The sequence below is a fragment of the Dreissena polymorpha genome, unplaced genomic scaffold, assembly GCF_020536995.1.
Source record: "Dreissena polymorpha isolate Duluth1 unplaced genomic scaffold, UMN_Dpol_1.0 chrUn051, whole genome shotgun sequence".
Taxonomy (NCBI): domain Eukaryota; kingdom Metazoa; phylum Mollusca; class Bivalvia; order Myida; family Dreissenidae; genus Dreissena; species Dreissena polymorpha.
In genome coordinates, this window is record NW_026273365.1 from 169558 (window position 1) to 190493 (window position 20936).

Consider the following 20936-nt stretch of genomic DNA (forward strand, 5'->3'; position numbering starts at 1 on the left):
AATTAGTTACAATTGCGCCAATTACGCGTTTTAAGATACATCCCGTCGTAGATCATGATCAATAGGAGAGGCCATTTCTATTTGTAAATTTAACGGAAAGAAATGATACCTTCTAAGCTCAAAGCACAAGTCTAGGTACTTCTACAATATTAACAAAGAAATCCTTAAAAAAGTACAAGAAAATCCCTACCTTGGAATCACCTTATCTGAAGATAATGGAATGGAAAACTTATATCACCAACATTACAAAGCGAGCAAACTCCACCCTTTGATTCCTAAGAAGAAATCTCAGTCACTGCCCTTTAGAATGCCGCAAAAATGCCTATCTAGCACTAGTCCGCTCCAAACTAGAATATGCCAGTGTTGTTTGGGACCCATTCCACCAAACAGACATTGCCGCCTAGTGGGTGTCCATTGATCAGTCGCAATGTTCATCACCAGAGACTACCGCTCCCGACAGTCTGGCTGCGTCACTGAAATGCTCTGCAAGTTGGAACTCCTACCACTCTAAGACAGACGGCGCGCCCCAAGGCTGGCGCTATTGTACAAGGTGGTGGAAGGGCACGTACCGACCATTTACATTGAACGCTAACTTAAGCCACTAAGGCCTAAACGTACCACAAGGGCTTAACACTACGAGGACTATATCCATCATAATATAGTGTGTAACCTTGTGAACAATAACTCCAAGTGCTTTGGTAGCAGACCACGGTAGACAGACACTCTCTCGGAGCCGCGGACGCCTTCTTGATCTCCACCACGCTCAAAAAAGAACCTGCAATTATATAAACACATTCACTGCACACAAGTAGTCTGAAACTTACATTTAAGATAAAAAAAAGAGCATATGGAACCTGTACAGGTGATACTATTGACAAAAGTGAAAGAATTGCAAGGCCGCAAACAGGGGCTTCAAAATAAACCTTTTACCATGTACGAAAGTGGCTGGGGACGAATGAAATGGAAATGGTTTTCGCGCAATTCTTCACAGCTTGACCCTACTAGCGATTCCATCTTAAATAGAACCCAAAATACAATATGCCTACTGCAGTTGTCCTTTCTGAGTAACAAAGAACACAACAACAACAAGAGGTCATGACCCCATTGTTTCGCATTTGAAAATGGTCATATTCTCGGGATTTAATGCAATTTGGGGATACAATAAGATCTATTACCCTCAAATTTGACATGGCTACCCACTCTTTCCCAATATTTCACTTTTTGACCGGGGCCAATTCGCATATTTCTTCTTCCTACCTTGTACTGCTCCGGGGCCAATTCGCATATTTCTTTTTCCTACCGTGTACTGCTACCTTTGAAACTATCCCAGCAAAAACTGTCCTCTTTAAAAATTCATTCTTTGTCAAAACTGAGATAGATTGGAATAAACTAAGTAATGAAATTGTGAACTCTTCAACAATCAACATTTTCAAAGACAGTGTATTAAAACAGCAATAGTGTAACAATCGCGCACTCCACCGCCGTCGAGTAAAAGCCAGAATTGGTTTCTTCGACGTAACCATCCAGATCCAGATCCAGATCTAAAGTTTCTTCTTTTCTCGGACCAAACTCGTTATCGTTTATTTCCTGTAACCTATGTGTATTCTTCTGTTCGGATATCTATTTTTGATTGCATAAGATATGTTTTTTTATATCATGTTGAAGACGACATATTACTCTTTAGATTGATATTGCTTGCACAATATGAAATAACCAAATGGCTACAGAATTTCCTTAAAAGTTGGCCTTTCCATAAAATGACACCATGCGAATTGGAGTTAGTGTAAACTAACCTAATCGGAAGTTGACACACCCAACAAACAAAATGAATCAAATCGAAACTTGTTTCGCTTTGGAAAAAATAGAAATTGGACAAAATGAGATTGAATGAAGACAAAGCAATCGTTAACAAATAGGGTATGCGTGTTGTAAAATAATTATTCATTTACAAATATTTGTTATGCACTTCAACGGAGTAAATGTGTGATCAATCTTTCTATTTAAGACTACTGTCAACAGTGATTATGTTTATCCCTTTGGAATTTCACAATAATCAAATTTTAATTAGGCCCCTATAAGTGCTTAGATGATGCGATTACCTTTCCGAATACCTTCAAAACAAAAGGTAATTTTATTTAAGTTAAACGCATGTGCTTTAGTCCGGCTATACCAATAGCTAATTACCCATAACACATAATCAACACTGGCATTTGAAACTGGCCGTAACAGCATTTGATAAGGGTAATTTCGAATGCAATATTTTAAAACGCAAGTATTATACATCGGGAAAATGATCAACGACTTTATAAGTTCACACACGTCGTACATTGACAGGTAAATGTGTTGATTAATATTGCTACCTGTAATTTGATCTTCGTCAGACATAACGCTATTCAGCCATATAATTATGTGATAGCTAGTATGTTTGAATAATGGCTTTTTTTTTATAAATATGTGTAACCACAGAAGGTGCTATTTGTTTGATGAATGATGTGTACGGAGAGGATATTTTTTAACCTCAGGTTACAAACATCTATTGACCGTTATGAACATAAGTTTGAAGTCATTTTGTGTGACAATGATATCTAACCCCTTTAATTTAGGATCGGTGCGGGAAGCAAAAAAATAACTACTCTTTAAACATTAAAAAACCTGCTACTTAATGAATAATTGAATGCACTATGGCATATAAATTTTGAGGTAATTTAAGACAAGCAAAAAGATGGTTAAGCTTGAGGCACGTGTTATATAAACTATTGACCACTATAAATGTAAAACATGTCAATTTTAAAGGCATACACGTCTATCACGATTAGCTTGATTTGCATTCTAGCACGACACGCTGCTTCCCAGCAAACTTGAGACGTCTTTATTTTGTTGTTTTACGGTCGCGACGTCGCCGCTAAATTAACAACGTCTTTTCAACGTCTTTTTTAGCGATATGTTAATAACATCTTTTTAAAGACGTCTACAAGACGTCTGTTTGGCGAGGAAAATAATGACGTCTTACGTCGAAAAGATGTCTATTTACCAACATAATAATGACGTCTTTTAAAAGACGTAAAAATGACGTCGTTATAACGTAACACAATAAAAACGTCTGAGAAAATTGTAAAATAAACGTCTTTTCAGCGTCTTTTTTAGCAACGTGATAATAACGTCTTTTTATAAACGTCGACAAAACGTCTTTTAGGCGAGCTAGTAATGACGTCTTTTAAAATACGTCGAAAAACGTCTTTTTACCCCGATAATAATGACGTCTTTTAAAAGACGTAAAGAAATTTGCGTTTTAACTTAACATTATAAAGATCTCTGAGAAAATTGTAAAATAAACGTGTTTTCAACGTTTTTTTAGCAACATGATAATGACGTCTTTTTAAAAAACGTCGAAAATACGTGTTTTTGCGATATAATAATGACGTCTTTTAAAAGACGTCGAAAAGACGTCCTTTTAACGTTACTGTATTAAGTCGTCTGAAAAAATCCATTGCTTACCCAGCAAACACATAACGTTATTACACCATTGTGATTTGGTTGTATTTTGGTCACTACAAATGTCACAAATGCACGGTTAAATAGATGTGTTTTAATACAACTTTCGCTTTATTATAATCTGAATATTACTTAGTGAAAAAAGGTTAAAAGATATAATATATATTCCTTCAACGTAAGGCATTTGATAAACGGAACAAGTTTTATCTGTACGCGGATATAAGTAGTTGACATCAAAGACATAAACACGTGTAGCGTAATTGCGTATTGTTCGTGGAGAACACACAGTAACAACTAAAGTTCATTTCTGTTTTCATCGAGATTTATTTCTGTTAAATAATTTCTAACACAACGCTTCTAATGTTCATGAAGTACAATTTTACATCGCGGTGGCCGACATGGCCGCCACGTCAAGAAAGCGTGACTACTCTACTCGATTGTAAAACTTAGGACTCTTCATACAACGCAGATGCCAATTTATACAATAATATACAAATAAATTGGGTGACGGCTGTCTGGATGATTGACTTTAACATGAGTTGAATTACCTGATACGGGATGGCTTTATGTGTGACTTACATATCTTGTGCATATATATGCCAATAATTAAGTGAGACCACGTTTGTTTAACTGCATATATGAAAGTTCACCTGTCATTTAACATGAAAATATACACAAATTAACAGTGCTGCATGTGCTTACCATAGACATAACTAATTAGTGAACCCAGCCATGGGCAATAACTTGGTGCATTTTTCTCGTCTAATTTGACGTTGACATATGATGCCCATTTATGCATTTCTTCATGAAGACAGATATTATGTATTCAGTTACACCGAACAAGGAATATACATGAAATACACCAATTATGCGACACACCTCATTTTCATTAAAGAAATTTTATGATTTAAAATCTTTAGAAAGATCAAATCCTGAATGACAAGTGTCTTACAATATCATGTATCAATGTTAAATGACGTTGATCGATTGTCCACGTAACACTACAGGCGTTGTTTGACTAGTGACCTCCTGTGCTGTCCATTCGAAGTAGGTATTGCCCGGGTTGAATATGTACCTGTTGCTGTCAAGTAGATGTCTTGGTTTGTTGTTTTCTGTCTATGTTGATTCATGGGTGATGTTATCTACCATTGCTGTCGTGAAGAAGCTCTATCTATCGCCAAGCTGTGAAGGCAAATCGCACGTGGTCGGTTGCACTCATCTGCGTATCAAGGTTCACATCGAGGCTGGATATGTCATCGTGGTGTCTGTTGTTTTTGTCGCTGAACCAGCCGTCATCACGTCGTTGTTTCTGTTGTTGAATCCATCGTGATGTTGTCTCTGGATATGGTGTTGATGCGTACCGCGTTGCTTATTAATTGTGACGTCTGTTAAAACCTTTGTGATCGCATTGTTGTCTCTGTTGTTGTTGATTGTACTTTTGTTCTTGGTTCCAGCGTCTTCATTTCTCTTGGGACATTAAGATCTTCTATTGGCCATAATGCTCACGAGGTATTAACTATAGCAGTGTTCTCCTTGATGTCTTAGGCCTCGGAAGTATCATTCCAAATGCGTTATCTACGCACGTCAAACAGTTGAACGGCTGCATCTACTCTATAGTGTTTAACGTCACAAGTATTGTGTCCAGTGTTGCGTCACTTGTTGTCCTTCGAAATCTCTGGCGTTGGTCTTCTTTTAGCGATAGAACCAGGTATTCACTTTGAGAGTAAACGCCGTGATGTTCCATTCTAATTATGTTGTTTGTTTCTTCTATTCGTTGTGGAAGGCGTTGTCTCGCGAAGTCGCTCTTCTTCGGCGTTGTCTTCAAATCTCGATATTTTTATCTGCGTCGTGGTGATACAAGTATCAGTTGTTCAAAATCATGGCAAACATTTATAAATATCCCCTTAGTTATTGTTAAATATCGTCATGACAACTTACTGTGATATCTTATTAAAAAAAAATCTTTACAACGAAAAAATATTAGTCAATTCCTCAAAACATACTTCGGATAAGTACATGACAGTTTGACATTTGACAAGTCATTTACTTAATATGACCTGTGTACCGCCTTAGGCATCATATGATTACTATTTCGACTTTTTGGTATTTTGTCATTTTACGCACGTGCAGCCAATACATTTTAAACAGGCGTGCGCCACTTTATTGCCCTAAAGTAATGGGTAATGACAGACGTACCTGTTCATATCATGATTTCATAAACCTCATCTTTACTACTAAAGTTTTGCCGTTGGGCATAGATTTATTGACATGTTTGACCTGTGCACTTGTAAAAATGCGCAAATATGACAAGGCAGACTTTAATATATATGCATTCATAATATAAGAACACGTATCGGTATACTTCAAAATTCAGGTCTTTGCTCCTAATCGAACTACTCAAATAATTCTTATGCGACATCGCATCTTCTGTCCATAGCGTAATTTGCTTCGATGGCACAGGGATAAATTCTCTAACTCATGAGGACGCTAAGGTTATCAGAACCGCGGGCTCGGTATGTCCGAACGATGATCAGTCAGCCGTGCTCATAAAATATAATTGTAACCCTTAAACAATTATATTAGAAATTTAATGCGTACATATCGTTATATTTTAACTGCGCTATACGCGTCAGATCGCATTAAATTCTTACTTAAAATTACTCAAGACCTTCAATATTACCGATATCCTACATATATTTGCAATAACAAAAATTCGTATATACATATTAACATAATATATTTTTTTTAAGTGTCTGCCCTATTCATATTCGCACTCAACATATTTCTCTTATAAATGTGTGCAAATGAATGCATGAAACCATAGTCAAGTATACTGATTTTTTGTGTACGTCTCTAAATTCCCATTTATGTGCAGGTTTCTATTTCATATCTTATATAAAATGACGTCAAAATCGGATACTCTCTAATTTTTATTCCTACCTTATAAGTTCCTTTAATATAATATCAAAATATTAAACTGCCTTCAAAAATCCTTAATTATAAAAATGTATACGCCTCATATATCCGTATTCCTATAGTGTCAAATTAATGAAACATTCTTCAAATATTCTCATTTCCTCATATGTTCTAATTTCATGAAAACTTGCAAAAATATCAACAATTTAAAAAAATACCATCAATTACAAATGTATTTATATTATGCAAAAAAACATAAGTTCGTATATAATTATATATTCTAACAATACCAAAAATATATAAAAATTCTTTAAATACTCTCTGTGTGTACACCTTTAATTTAATGATTTCCATAACTCATAAAAATAATGTAAAACTCAAATATCTCTTTTTACTCTCAATTCACCGCTATTTATAAAAATGTGCCGATAAATGCAAAATTGGCATGATTTTGATATTTGTAAAATTTGTTCGTACATAATGGATTATCAACACTATTATTTTTAACATCTAACTACATTAAATTCTTTAAAACAATTCTTAAAAATTTCGTTGTCATGACGCCATTTACTTTCATTTTCTACTTTATAAATTTTGAAATTCCCTCTCCAAGTTTGCCATAATTTTTTTAAACAACTGACCTGAATTCATGTCGCGTTGTGGTTGTGATGTTTTCATTTTTTTCGACACGTGATCGCACTTGTGATCGTACTTCGGTCGTATCCATGGTACACGGCTCCATTAAATGTACTGTGTAGCGTAATTGCATATTGTTCGTGGAGAACACACAATAACAACCAAAGTTCATTCCTGTTTTATCGAGATTTATTTCTGTTAAATAATTTCTAACACAACGCTTCCAATGTTCATGAAGTACAAATTTACATCGCGGTGGCCGACATGGCCACCACGTCAAGAAAGCGTGACTACTCTACTCGATTGTCAAACTTAGGACTCCTCTTCATACAACGCAGATGCCAATTTATACAATAATGGACAAATAAATTGGGTGACGGCTGTCTGGATGATTATACATGAAATACACCAATTATGCGACACACGGGTACCAAAACGGAAGTCACGGGACTATGAGCTGTACGTGGTTAAGGCGACCACCCGTTAAAGGGATCTTTTCACGCTTTGGTAAATTGACAAAATTGAAAAAAGTTGTTTCAGATTCGCAAATTTTCGTTTAAGTTATGATATTTGTGAGGAAACAGTAATACTGAACATTAACCATGGTTTAATATAGCCATTATATGCATCTTTTGACGATTTTAAAACCTAAAAATTATAAAGCGTTGCAACGCGAAACGATTGAATAATTTGGAGAGTTCTGTTTTTGTCGTTAAATTTTGTGAAACTACGAAGATTGCTTATATAACGTATAAAATACTTCATGTATATGTACTCGGCGGAATAGCTCAGTAGGCTAAAGCGTTTTTACTTCAGGACTCTGGCAGGACTCCAGGGGTCACTAGTTCGAAACCTGGTCCGGACAATGTTCTTTTCCTTTTTTTAATTTTATTCTTGATTTTTTACTGGAGCTTTTACGATCCAATGTTTACATTTATCGATATAACGCATTTAATGAATAAGTTAAAAAATGCCAAAATCTGTGAAAAGGCCCCTTTAATGGAAGTTGCCATTTTTGCAGATATATTTTTAGCGGTATCGGCGCGAATCTGAGTTTTATGGAAGGACTTTTACATGAAAGTATATGTGTACATTTATTATAGCATCTTTGTGTGGCTAATTATTTGCTTCGCATAAATTTGTTCATTTGAACTAGCATTTTATTTACTAGTTTCGATTTCCAATACGCTATTATAACGACGGTACGTTTTGTATTTTAAATCATCGTATTTGACGTGATATTTAATGCCGTGACGTTTCTCGAACTGTACATTTTAATATCAAACTGATCGCGGATTTACGATATATAATAGTTACTAGACAATAATACGTTTACAGTACGACTGAGGTACCAGTTTCTAAATTTAGACAATTAGTGTAAATCATAATTCTAAAAGTAGCTCACTTTGGATTCCCTGATTTATTTGACTCATAACCTATATATAACGACACCCAATGATACAGCCTCAGAAAACAGCCGTTGTATTCATTCTTACATTTTAATTGAAACGCTGACATCTACGACCAACGGAAAAACCGAACATGAGACTACTTTAGTAAATGGTTTAAGTACCTGTTATCGAACAGCACCTATTATCGGACGTTTTGTTTCGGTTCTTTATGCACATGGGTAAAAGTGTGCATGACGTCACATCGATAAACAAATGGTTGTACACGAAGTTCATGACCTACTTACCTACTTAGCTTGAAACAAATGCGCCGAAAACAGGTTAATGGAATGCCTTTATTGTTTTTTACACGGTTTTATGTGTTGTTTGCTATTACTTTTAGAATTCATTTATCAAAACGTACATTAACTCACCAAAAGCATATTTCCGTTTGCAATTTTGATTGCAGCAGACGCACATTTTTTCGCCGTGTCCGGGTTACGTGATAGTCATGTTACTTTGTATATACCGGAGTAGTATTTATGAAGTGTCCGGTAATAGGTCATGTTAACACCGTCCACCATTTTGTTTTGTCTGCTAGAGGTGACAATAATCAGGGAATCATTGTTATGAATTCTTGAAGGATATTTGCTGAAAAACTTAACAGATAATTTATTCAAAGATTGAACTGTTAGTCATTTGTTAAAACAAAATGTTTATGTCATTTTAAGTGTTTCAATATTAATGTACTTTACGGTAAGTTCTTAGGTGTTTGATAACTGGTTCGTCCACCATACAACGACTAAGAGCTATGACTTGACTTTTCGTTTCATATTGTCCCCTTAACTTTGGGAGGCGTTAACCGAAAAAGTGGAAAATGTGTGAAAAGTAAAATGGTTCTTCTTGTTTTATAAATTTGAATTTATATAAAAACGTCTAATGTTTAACAATCATAAATGTTAGACATTTAAAGGGATCTTTTCACGGTTTGGTAAATTGACAAAATTGAATAAAGTTGTTTCAGATTTGCAAATTTTCTTTTTAGTTATGATATTTGTGAGGTAACAGTATTACTGAACATTTACCATCGTTCAATATAGCCATTTTATGTATATTTTGACGATTTGAAAACCTAAAAATTATAAAGCGTTGCAAAGCGAAACGAAACTTGCTTATATAAGGTATAAAATAATTTCACTGAGTATAACCGGCGGAATAGTCAAGAGGGCTAATGCGTTTTTACTTCAGACTAACTCCAGGACTCCGGGGGTCACTGGTTCGAGCCCTGGTACCAGCTCATTTTTTTCCTTTTTTGATTTTATTCTTGATTTTTTACTGGAGCTTTTAAGATCCAATGTTTACATTTATCAATATAAAGCATTTAATGACAAACTTCAAAATATGCCAAAATCTGTGAAAAGGCCACTTTAAGACAGCATCAAACATTTAATTAGAATTGCAAAATTAGAAATTAGAATTCTCTTGAGTCTAGATCTATATGTCTGTGCAGTATTATACATATAAAGAACTAGTTCATTCTAGTTTAATACTTCTTGTGTACAAACCAACAACAATATGTTATATCATTGCCGAAAATTTATATATTATGTATTATTCATTGAAGTATATGAAAATATGCCACAATATTGACACTGACGCAGATTTGTTTGAATTCATTTAAACCAGTTCTAAATCTTATGATAATATAAAATGTGATACATCTTGTTTTTTTTTCCTTTTTTGAGACCCGTCGAATATCGGCCCTTTCCCCCAGACATCGGGCCTTTCCCCTAGACGTAATTTTTCCCCAAACAATGAAATCTTAAAAAAAAAATCTAAACCTTTAATTATATTAGTTTAGCTGATCCAATGTAGAAAAAAGATGAATATTGAATAATTAAATTATCTGTTGCCATGAATTTGTTTTAAAAAACAGTAAAATATGTTAAATTGATTATTTAAGACTCCGTATTTTCCCCAAAATCTGGCGTTTCGCGCGATTTTTTTCCCCTAAAAAAGGCCAGGCTCTTTCCCCAAAATCAGATTTAAAAAAACCCATGTACATTGTAATGGCAGCTGTGGCATGCCTTCTAATTAGTTAATGATGGTTTATGTTAATATATAATTATGTATTTATTTATTCAAGTCTCATCCATGTTAACATTTTATACATAGGCAATTGGACATAAAACCACACATAACCATTCCTAATTAGAATTATAAGAGACTGTATACATTGATCACATTTAATAGACAGTGCATGCACATACCCAACTTGACTTTAAAGACTTGTGAAATTTGCACAGTAATATTAAATCTTTCATACACAGAGATATATGTTAAATGTTTTACATATCCTAGGTTTTCATGGGCCTGTCATTAAAATATTCAAAGCACATATTATAAGTCTCCCAAGGCGTGACCTGAAGTGTTAAAATAATCCTTAATACAATGCATTTGCAGAATAGTATATATTGACATGGAGGGCATGTTCTAGTCATTATGTGTAAGGTGAACTGCATACTGAATTATATCTGAACAGGGATATCCGCCTTCTGACATTACAACAATCCTATAGAATACTGAGTAGTATATATTGATATGGAGGGCATGTTCTAGTCATTATGTCTAAGGTGAACTGCATACTGAATTATATCTGAACAGGGATATCCACCTTCTGACATTACAACAATCCTATAGTTTAAAGCTACCTTCAGTTTAATGTTGTTTGTTTGCAAAACTATATGTTGTTTATTCAATTTACATATTTCAACATTGATGTTTAAAGACAAGTCGACGGTATTTTACTATTGTGGATTACATTGTAAAGCGTTTATTTCAATGGTTATATGAGTTTTGTTCGTTAAGAAAGTTCATTCGTATATAGATATTGTTGATAAGGAAGCCCTTTTCACACATTTAAAAGGATATATAATTGATAAATTATACGTATTGCTCTATAAATCCACGACATAAGGATTAACAGTAAAAACTTAGATGCAGATATAGCACTTACCTGCACCTTACATGCATCGATTTTCGCGCAAAATGCGGAGAGCGACATACGGAAAACCGACATGAAACTGCACAGTTGTACGTGAATGACAATTTACTTCTTATTTAAAAAAAAATAGTTTTATGCAATATACTTTTACTTTACAGGCTATTTAGTAGCTATGGCAATATTGCATATTAAATGCATCTGCAGATTCATGCAAACAAAACAGTTAATGACAATATTCGTATTGTTAAACGTTTTTAAAATCGAGAGTAATTTTCACAATTAGGATCTGCTATGATTCTTCAATGAATTTATAAAACGTGTCCAAACAATACGCACTTGTGTTAAACGTTGTTAAAAAGCAATTATATGCAATGAACATCGCGTACATGTTTGATGATTCATTCAAAATGTTTCGACATATTTCAGAATTCTCATCGTCATTGAATGTACTTTTACATTTGGATCTGTTCGCGACAGTTCATGCTTACAATATTGATACAGGACTTAAAATTTCTAATCACTATGCGGGACAAACAGTCAGGACATGGAACCTCATTGTTAGGAATATTATAATAATGCATATACATGGGCTCGATTTAAGCCAGCTAGTTTCACAAAAACATAACAAGCACGATTCTTTTTTCAAACAACAAACGATACCATATGTACACTGTGTTTTATAAAATATAGTGCAATATGCTGTCACTATTCTTTATTTTTCGTATGTTTTCAGGTTTGAAATGATTCATATATGATAATGAACTTCAAATTATAATGGCCTTCAGAAATTCAACGTGTCTGCAAGCATTGTTTGTATGAAATGGTTGGAAAATAATACGTGAACAATGGCGAGACTTGGGGATGTTTTCGGCGTCCAAGAAATGACAAACTGGTTGAAGGCATGGCTGGCATTGAACATCACAAAAGATGGGTTGCATGAGTTCGTGGACAGGGAAGTAAAACAGTTTCGGACAGGAATATATCAAAACATCACGTCAACACTAGGTCTGTCGGCGAATACAACATGTACAAGCTGCTTGACTGCTAATATATTACCATGCCCCACACAAGGGATATGCAAGAAAAGCGGGAGGAAATCATATATATGCATGCATGACACACCTAGCAAACGGCATCGACCTTGTCCACTTAACATTTGCGAGAAAGTTCGTGACCATATTAAGAACGATCATCGGTTCAATGGACCCTCGTGGAAAAACACATGTGCTGAGCAATGGGCGTGCAATCACTGGCAAATTGGAAAATGTTTTATGCCCCCAGATGGATATATTGGAGTGACGTCTATTCGGGATACAGATTTCAACGGTGTCATAAGTGTAATGTTGAACTGTAAACACTTTGATAACCTGATGTCATTTAGCATAGCACTCATGTCGTTTGGTCCGTGTCTTTTAACAAAGGTAACTGCTTTACATAGCATGCATTACTTTTAAAGAGAACACACATTTTGTGTATGTAAATAATATACATAATAAACAACGATAACTTCATGATAAAATTATTTCAAAATATGCCTTTTTAGTATTTTCAGACTATTATATCTTGTTCTTTTGTGCACTATACATGCCATAGTAATTCCATATGCATATATACATATTATGCATATGTTTCCTTATTTGAAATCACGTTTTACAGGCACGTGACATTGGCAAAGCTGTCCGACATTCTCCATCGTGTGAAGTAACAGACTCTGACCTCAACGACTATTTTAATACACTAGAAACACTGCTAAAGGATTCAAAGACACTAGCAAACGACAGTAGCGCACAAGATGCGGTCAGCAAGTTGAATCTGGTAACACATATTTTTTTTATGAATTTGAGTTTGTATAAAGTGAACTCAGTGTATAAAAAGCGAACGCGATATCGCAAAAAAGTTGGACATGTAATGTTGATGTGGGTATCTAATGATAAGTTCAAACTTGTTTCAGATTTTTTTTTCTGCATATTGAACAGCATGTAAGTACAGCACAGAAAGCGTGTACTTCAACAAACGCCACACGTCGCGGTGTTCACCACACTGTAGCCAGCCACCAAAACGACCTCCGATATATGTGTTTGGGTCAGCCGTCACGGTGGCCGCTGTTCGAAATACGGCGTTAAACATCAAAGACGGACATTATATTTCGCGGTGTTGACCGTGTCCGACTTACAAATAAATGTAGTACAACAAAAATGTATACAGTCGTTAATCATAGTCATAAATATTATTTTTATTAGAACTGCATTAACCGTGAAAATTCACTGTGTATTTTTAAATAAATTGCAAAAAGGTCACGTAGCATAACAAGATTACACATGGCTAAAAAAAGAAACTATTATTATTATTAAACTAAAACGCAAAGAGAACTCGTAAACACGTATGGAAATAAGACTTTAATGAGAATTAAATTGATTTAAATTCCATACATATTCTAGTCGTATAAACGTGTTTCTTTCCATTTAATAAATCGTCCATTTATTCAGAACATTATAAATAAATTTTCTGAATACGCTTCTGAAATTTAATACGCTTGTAGATAGGCCATTAATTTTAAACATTACGAAGTGCGCTATGCGCACACATCCCGGATTGTGATTTATACATATTCCATTGTTATACACCTGTCTCGATTGGACATCAATTTCATCGTAACTTCAAATAGAAACATACCGGATGTTCACTCGACATTTTAGAAAAATGGCGGCCGAATATGTTTATGCAATTTTTTTAACACTTGAATCGTTACTTGAGTAGATTCTTGGACTCAGAGCCGGCTTATTTACCTTGAAATTTTCGAAGATATCACATCTTCTTCATCAGCTAATCACTGGTTCACTGACGTCACAGTCACATGACCGGTGAAGGGTCACGTGATACGAGGAGACTGTCATACATCCGGGGTAGCTCGAGTCCATCGTCCCTGTTATGGGATAGCCGCCGCTGTTTGATCTCAATTGCTTCTTTCACTTTGCGTTTCCATATATGTTCTTCGGAAGTGAGTACTTTGGTGTTGTTTGGGTTGATCGTGTGTCCAGTTTGTCTGCAATGTTCATATATGGCTGTAGAAATTCATGTTAGGTGTTCTTTCACTCTAGTGTCAAATTGTCTTGCTGATGATGTGGGAAAGGGTTAAAGAACGCGCAAACTTGCGATGATCACGAGTGTTCTTAGTAACGGTAGCATGCAAGCGCGATGTTAACGGGTGTTCATCGAACACCGGGGGCAATAGGATGTCCACCCCCGCGAAAGAACACCCTTCGGGAAAAGTGCACACCGCTGACGGGTGTTTTTGTTCAAGTACACGCTTTCTGTACTGTATGCGCATAATTCTTAAAAGTGGCGTCTAAACAAACAAGAAAGAGAAAAAATAATAAAAACTACTGACCTGTCACTAGCTTTTGTTGTAATGGTAGTAGTAGTAGTAGTAGTGGTAGTAGTAGTAGTAGTAGTAGAAGTAGTAGTAGTAGTAGTAGTAGTAGTAGTAGTAGTAGTAGTAGTAGAAGTAGTAGTAGTAGAAGTAGTAGTAGTAGTAGTAGTAGTAGTAGTAGTAGTAGTAGTAGTAGTAGTAGTAGTAGTAGTAGTAGTAGTAGTAGTAGTAGTAGTAGTAGTAGTAGTAGTAGTAGTAATAGTAGTAGTAGTAGTAGTAGTAGTAGAAGAAGTAGTAGTAGTAGTAGTAGAAGGAGTAGTAGTAGTAGTAGTAGTAGCAGGAGCAGTATATAGCATTTTATGAATTAAGTTATTAGCTAAGTATCTTTAATTTCACAATTTATTTTTCTAGTTACGAAAAGAGAGCACTATTTCTTTTGCGGAAATGAGTCACCTGCTGAAAGATGCACACGAGACTTTAGGAAAGGCTGAAAACGTTACCAAGGAGTGCAAGTCACAAATGGAATCATACATGGAACAACTGAAGACAAAACTAGATGAGCACGCTGAAACACTTACAAAACAACATACGAAAAACTTTACTGAGGAGGCAAACATGTTTACAGAAGTAAAAAAAGCAAATATTACAGAACATGCAAATGCGTGCACAGTAGAAAGTAAAACACTCATTAATGAATATGCAAACACGTGTACTGAAGGAAGTAAAAGAAACATTTCGGAATATACTCTCACATGTACAGAAGAAAGTAAAATAAACTTAACGGAACATGTAAACACACTGGCAAAGAAGTCCATACAAGATATTCAAGGAGCCATCTCGTCGAAGAAAGAAAGCGACTATGAAAATGAAGTCAAAGGTAAAACGATTGATATATTCAATATAATATGTCTTTATTATACCCTCACAAATGACGTTTAGGATATAGGGTGGTTACCGATTTGCAATCGAAGAATCAAGAGTTGTGCCCCCATTGATTAAATTAATGAATTTCTCCATCCAGAGCTGTTTCATGATACATGCAATATCCAAGCAAAAACAATGCAAGGTACATGCATCTGACGTTTGTCTAAGAAATTTTAAACTTGGATATTCATGTCATTTACGTAATCAAGAATGATCTGATATTAGTAGCCATACACAAATGTACAGATACCATGTCTGACATATTCGTTGTACTGATACGTACTTCCTACTCAATACGACCATGCCTGGTACACCTGCTGTACTGACACTGAATTCACACTACCATGTCAGGCACACCCGCTGTGTCTACACCGACTTCTTACTACCCTGTCTGGCACACCTGGTGTACTGATACTTACTTCCTACTACCATGCCTGGCACACCTGTTATACTGACACAGACTCTGTTACCATGTCTAGCCCACCTGCTGTACATACACTGACTACCTACTAACATGTCTGCTTCACTGACTCTGAATACATACTAACATGCCTGGCAAGCTCTTTTTACTGATACTGGCTCTGGTACCATGTCTAGCCCACCTGCTGTACTGATACTGACTTCCTACTACCATGCCTGGCACACCTGTTATACTGACACAGACTCTGTTACCATGTCTAGTCCACCTGCTGTACATACACTGACTGCCTACTACCATGTCTGCTTCACTGACACTGACTACATACAAACATGCCTGGCAAGCTCTTTTTACTGATACTGACTCTGGTACCATGTCTGGCCCACCTGCTGTACTGATACTGACTTCCTACTACCATGCCTGGCACACTCATCGTACTGATACTGACTATTCAACCATGTCTGGCCCACTTACTGAATTGACACTGACTTCCTATAACCAAGTCAGACTAACCCGCTGTACTGATACTGACTTTCTGCTGGCATGTCTGGTACACCCTTTGTACTGATACTGACTTTCTTCTACCTGTCTGGTACACCCTTTGTACTGATTCTGACTCTGCTACCATGTCTGGCCAACCTGCTGTACTGACACTGACGTCCTACTACCATGTCTGGAACACCCTTTGTACTGAAACTGACTTCCTATTACCATGTCTGACCAACCTGCTGTACCGACACTGACTTCCTACTACCATGCCTGGCACACCCATGGTACTGATAATGAATCTTTGCTACCATATCTGGCCCAACTGCTTTACTGACACTGACTATCTTCTACCATGTATGGAAAACCCTTTGTACTGATACTGACTCTGCTACCATATCTAGTCCACCAGCTGTACTGACACTGACTTCCTAATGCCATGCCTTGTTCACCCATTGTACTGATACTTACACTCTGCTACCATGTCTGGTCCACATGCTGTACTGACACTGACTTCCTAATACCATGTCTTGTACACCCATTGTACTGATACTTACATTCTGCTACCATGTCTGATCCACATGCTGTACTGACACTTACTCTCCTCTACCATGTCTGGCCTACTTTCTGTACTGACACTGACTTCCTTCTACCATTTCTGGTACACTCCTTGCACTTATACTGACTTTCTGCTGCCATGTCTGGTACACGCTTTGTACTAATACTGACTTTCTTGTACCTTTCTGGTACACCCTTTGAACTGATACTGACTCTTCTACCATGTCTGGCCCACCTGCTGTACTGACAATGACTTCCTACTACCATGTCAGGCACACCCGCTGTACAGATACTGACTCTCTGCTACCATGTCTGGTACACCTTTTGCACTGAAACTAACTTCCTACTACCATTTCTGGCACACCTATTGTACTGATACAGACTTCCTACAACCATGTCTGCCACGCGCATTGTACTGATACTGACACTCTGCTTACATGTCTGGCCCACCTGCTGTACTGACACTGACTTCCTCATACCTAGTCTGGCCCTTGTTCTGTACTGATACTGACTCTGCTACCATGTCTGGTCCACCTGCTGTACTGACACTGACTTCCTACTACCATGTCTACCCCACCTGCTGTACTGACACTGACTTCCTACTACCATGTCTACCCCACCTGCTGTACTGACACTGACTGCCTACTACCATGTCTACTCCACCTGCTGTACTGACACTGACTTCCTACTACCATGCATGGAACACCTGTTGTACTGACACTGATTTCCTACTACCATGTCTGGTCCACCTGTTGTACTGACACTTACTTCCTACTACCATGTCTGGAACACCCAAGGTATTGATACTGATTCTCTGCTACCATGTCTGGCCCAACTGCTGTACAGACACTGACTCTCTTCTTCCATGTAGCGGGCACAATTTGTACTCATACTGTTATCATATGTGGCCTACCTGCTATACTGACATTGACTTCCTAATATTATGCCTTGTACACCCAGTGTACTGTTACGTACTCTCTTTTACCATGTCTCGTCCACCTGCTGTACTGTCACTGCCTCTTCTCTACCATGTCTTGTCCACCTTCTGTTCTGACACTGACTCCCTACAACCATGTCTGGTACACCCTTTGTACTGATAGCGACACTTGCTACCATGACTTGCACACCTGCTATAGTGACATTGACTTCCTACTACCATGCCTGGCACGCCCATTGTACTGATACTGACTCTCTGATACCATGTCTCGCACACCTGCTGTACTGATACTGACTTCCTACTTCCATGTCTGGAACACCCTTTGTACGGATACTGACTTTCTGCTACCATTTCTGGCACACATGTTTTACTGACACTTACTTCCTAGTGCCATTTCTGGTACACCAATTTTACTGATACTGGCTACCTACTGCCATGTGTAGCGAACCCATTCTACTGACACTGACTTTCTACTACCATGCCTGGCACACCCATTGTAATGACACTGACTCTCTGCTACCATGTCTGGCCCACCTGCTGTACTGGCACTGACTTCCTTCTACCATGCCTCGTACACCCGTTTATCGGATACTGACTCTCTGCTACCATGTCTGGTATACCCTTTGTACTGATGCGGACTCTGCGACCATGTCTAACCCGCCTACCGTATTGACACTGACCTCCTACAACCATGTCTAGCACGCCCGCTCTACTGACACTGACTCCCTACTACAATGCCTGCCAAACCTGCTATACCGACACCGACTTCCTACTACGATGTCTGGAACACCCGTTTTACTCATAATGACTCCCTACTACCATGTCTAGCACACCCGTTGTACTGACACTGACTTCCTACAACAATTCCGGGCACACCCATTGTACTGATACTGACTCTTCTACCATGTCTGGCCCACCTGCTGTACTGACACAGACTTCCTACTTCCATGTCTGGTACACCCTTTTTATTGATACGAACTCTGTTACTATGTCTGGCCCAGCTGCTGTACTCTACCTGACCTTTAACAACGTCTGATACACCCATTGTACTTATACCGAATCTCTGCTACCATGTATTGCCCACCTGTTGTACTGACACTGACTCCCTGCTACAATGTCTGGTACACAATTTCTTCTGATACTGACTTCATACTACAATGTCTGGCCCACCTGTTCTACTAACACTGACTCCCTACTACCATGTTTGGCCGACCTGCTGTATTGACACTGACTTCCTACTACCATGTCTACCCCACCCGTTGTACTGACACTGACTCCCTACTACCATGTCTGGTACACCTGCTGTACTGGCGCTGACTTCCTACTACCATGTCTTACTCACCCGTTGTGCTGACACTGACTCCCTACTACCATGCCTGGTGCACCTGCTGAACTGATGCTGACCTCCTACTACCATTTCTGATACACCTATTGTACTGATACTGACTCTACGACAATTTCTAGCCCACCTGCTGTACTGACACTTACTTCCTACTTCCATGCCAGGCTAGCTCGCCCATTGTACTGATACTGACTCTCTGCTACCATATCTAGCCAACCTGCTGTACTTTCACTGTCTTCCGACTACAATGTCTGGTACACCCGTTGTACTGACACTGACTACCTACTACCATGGCTGGTACACCCATTGTACTGATACTGACTTTGCTACTATGTCTGACCCACCTGATGTACTGACACTGACTTCCTACTTCCAAGTCTGGTACACCCTTTGTACTGATACTGACTCTGCTACCATGTCTGGCCCACCTGCTGCACTGAAACTTACTTCATACGACAATGTCGTGTACACCCTTTGTACTGATACTGAGTCTGCTTGCATGTCTGGCCAACCGGCTGTACTGACACTGACTGCCTTCTACCATGCCTGACACAACCATTGCACTGACACGGACTTCCTATCACCATGTCTGGTACACCCTTTGTACTTATGCTGACTTCTAGCTTCCATGTCTGGCCCACCAGCTGCACTGACACTGACTTTCTTCAACCATGTCTGATTCACCCGTTGTACTGACACTGACTCTCTACTACCATCGTACACGTGCTGTACTGACACTGATACTACTACTACTACTACTACTACTACTACTTATACTACTACTACTACTTATACTACTACTACTACCTATACTACTTCTTTTACAACTACTACTACTTATACGACTACTTATACGACTACTTATACTACTACTACTACTTATACTACTACTTATACTACTACTACTACTACTTATACTACTACTACTAATTATACTACTACTACGTATTATACTACTACTACTACTTATACTACTACTACTACTTATTCTACTACTACTACTTATACTACTACTACTACTTATACTACTACTTCTACTTATACTACTACTACTCCGTATACTACTACTACTACTTATACTACTTATACTACTACTTATTCTACTACTACTACTACTACAACTTATACTACTACTACTACTTATACTACTACAACTACTTATACTACTACTTATACTTATACTACTACTACTACTTAAACTACTGCTTCTACTTATACTACTACTACTCCTTATACTACTACTACTACTTATACTACTACAACTACTTATACTACTACTTATACTTATACTACTACTTATACTACTAATACTACTTATACTACAACTTATACTACTAATAAACTACTACTACTACTACTTATACTACTGATACTACTTATACTACTACTACTACTACTACTTATACTACTACTACTACTTATACTACTACTACTACTTAAACTACTGCTTCTTCTTATACTACTA

General features: G+C 37.3%; 1 protein-coding gene across 10 annotated transcripts in view; it reads left to right on the plus strand.

Annotated features, from left to right (window-relative positions):
• The window catches only part of LOC127863864 (uncharacterized), a 143385-nt gene that overhangs the window by 113198 nt on the left and 9251 nt on the right, over window positions 1-20936 (plus strand). For 4 of the 10 annotated variants that reach the window (XM_052403532.1, XM_052403531.1, XM_052403533.1 and 1 more), the window contains exon 4: window positions 15218-15683. In XM_052403532.1, the coding sequence (XP_052259492.1) occupies window positions 15218-15683 (466 nt within the window). Of the gene's footprint in view, window positions 1-1814; window positions 1918-8036; window positions 8125-12169; window positions 12858-13092; window positions 13252-15217; window positions 15684-20936 lie in introns of those variants that run through there. The other 6 variants (XM_052403537.1, XM_052403539.1, XM_052403538.1 and 3 more) reach the window with 5 other exon arrangements.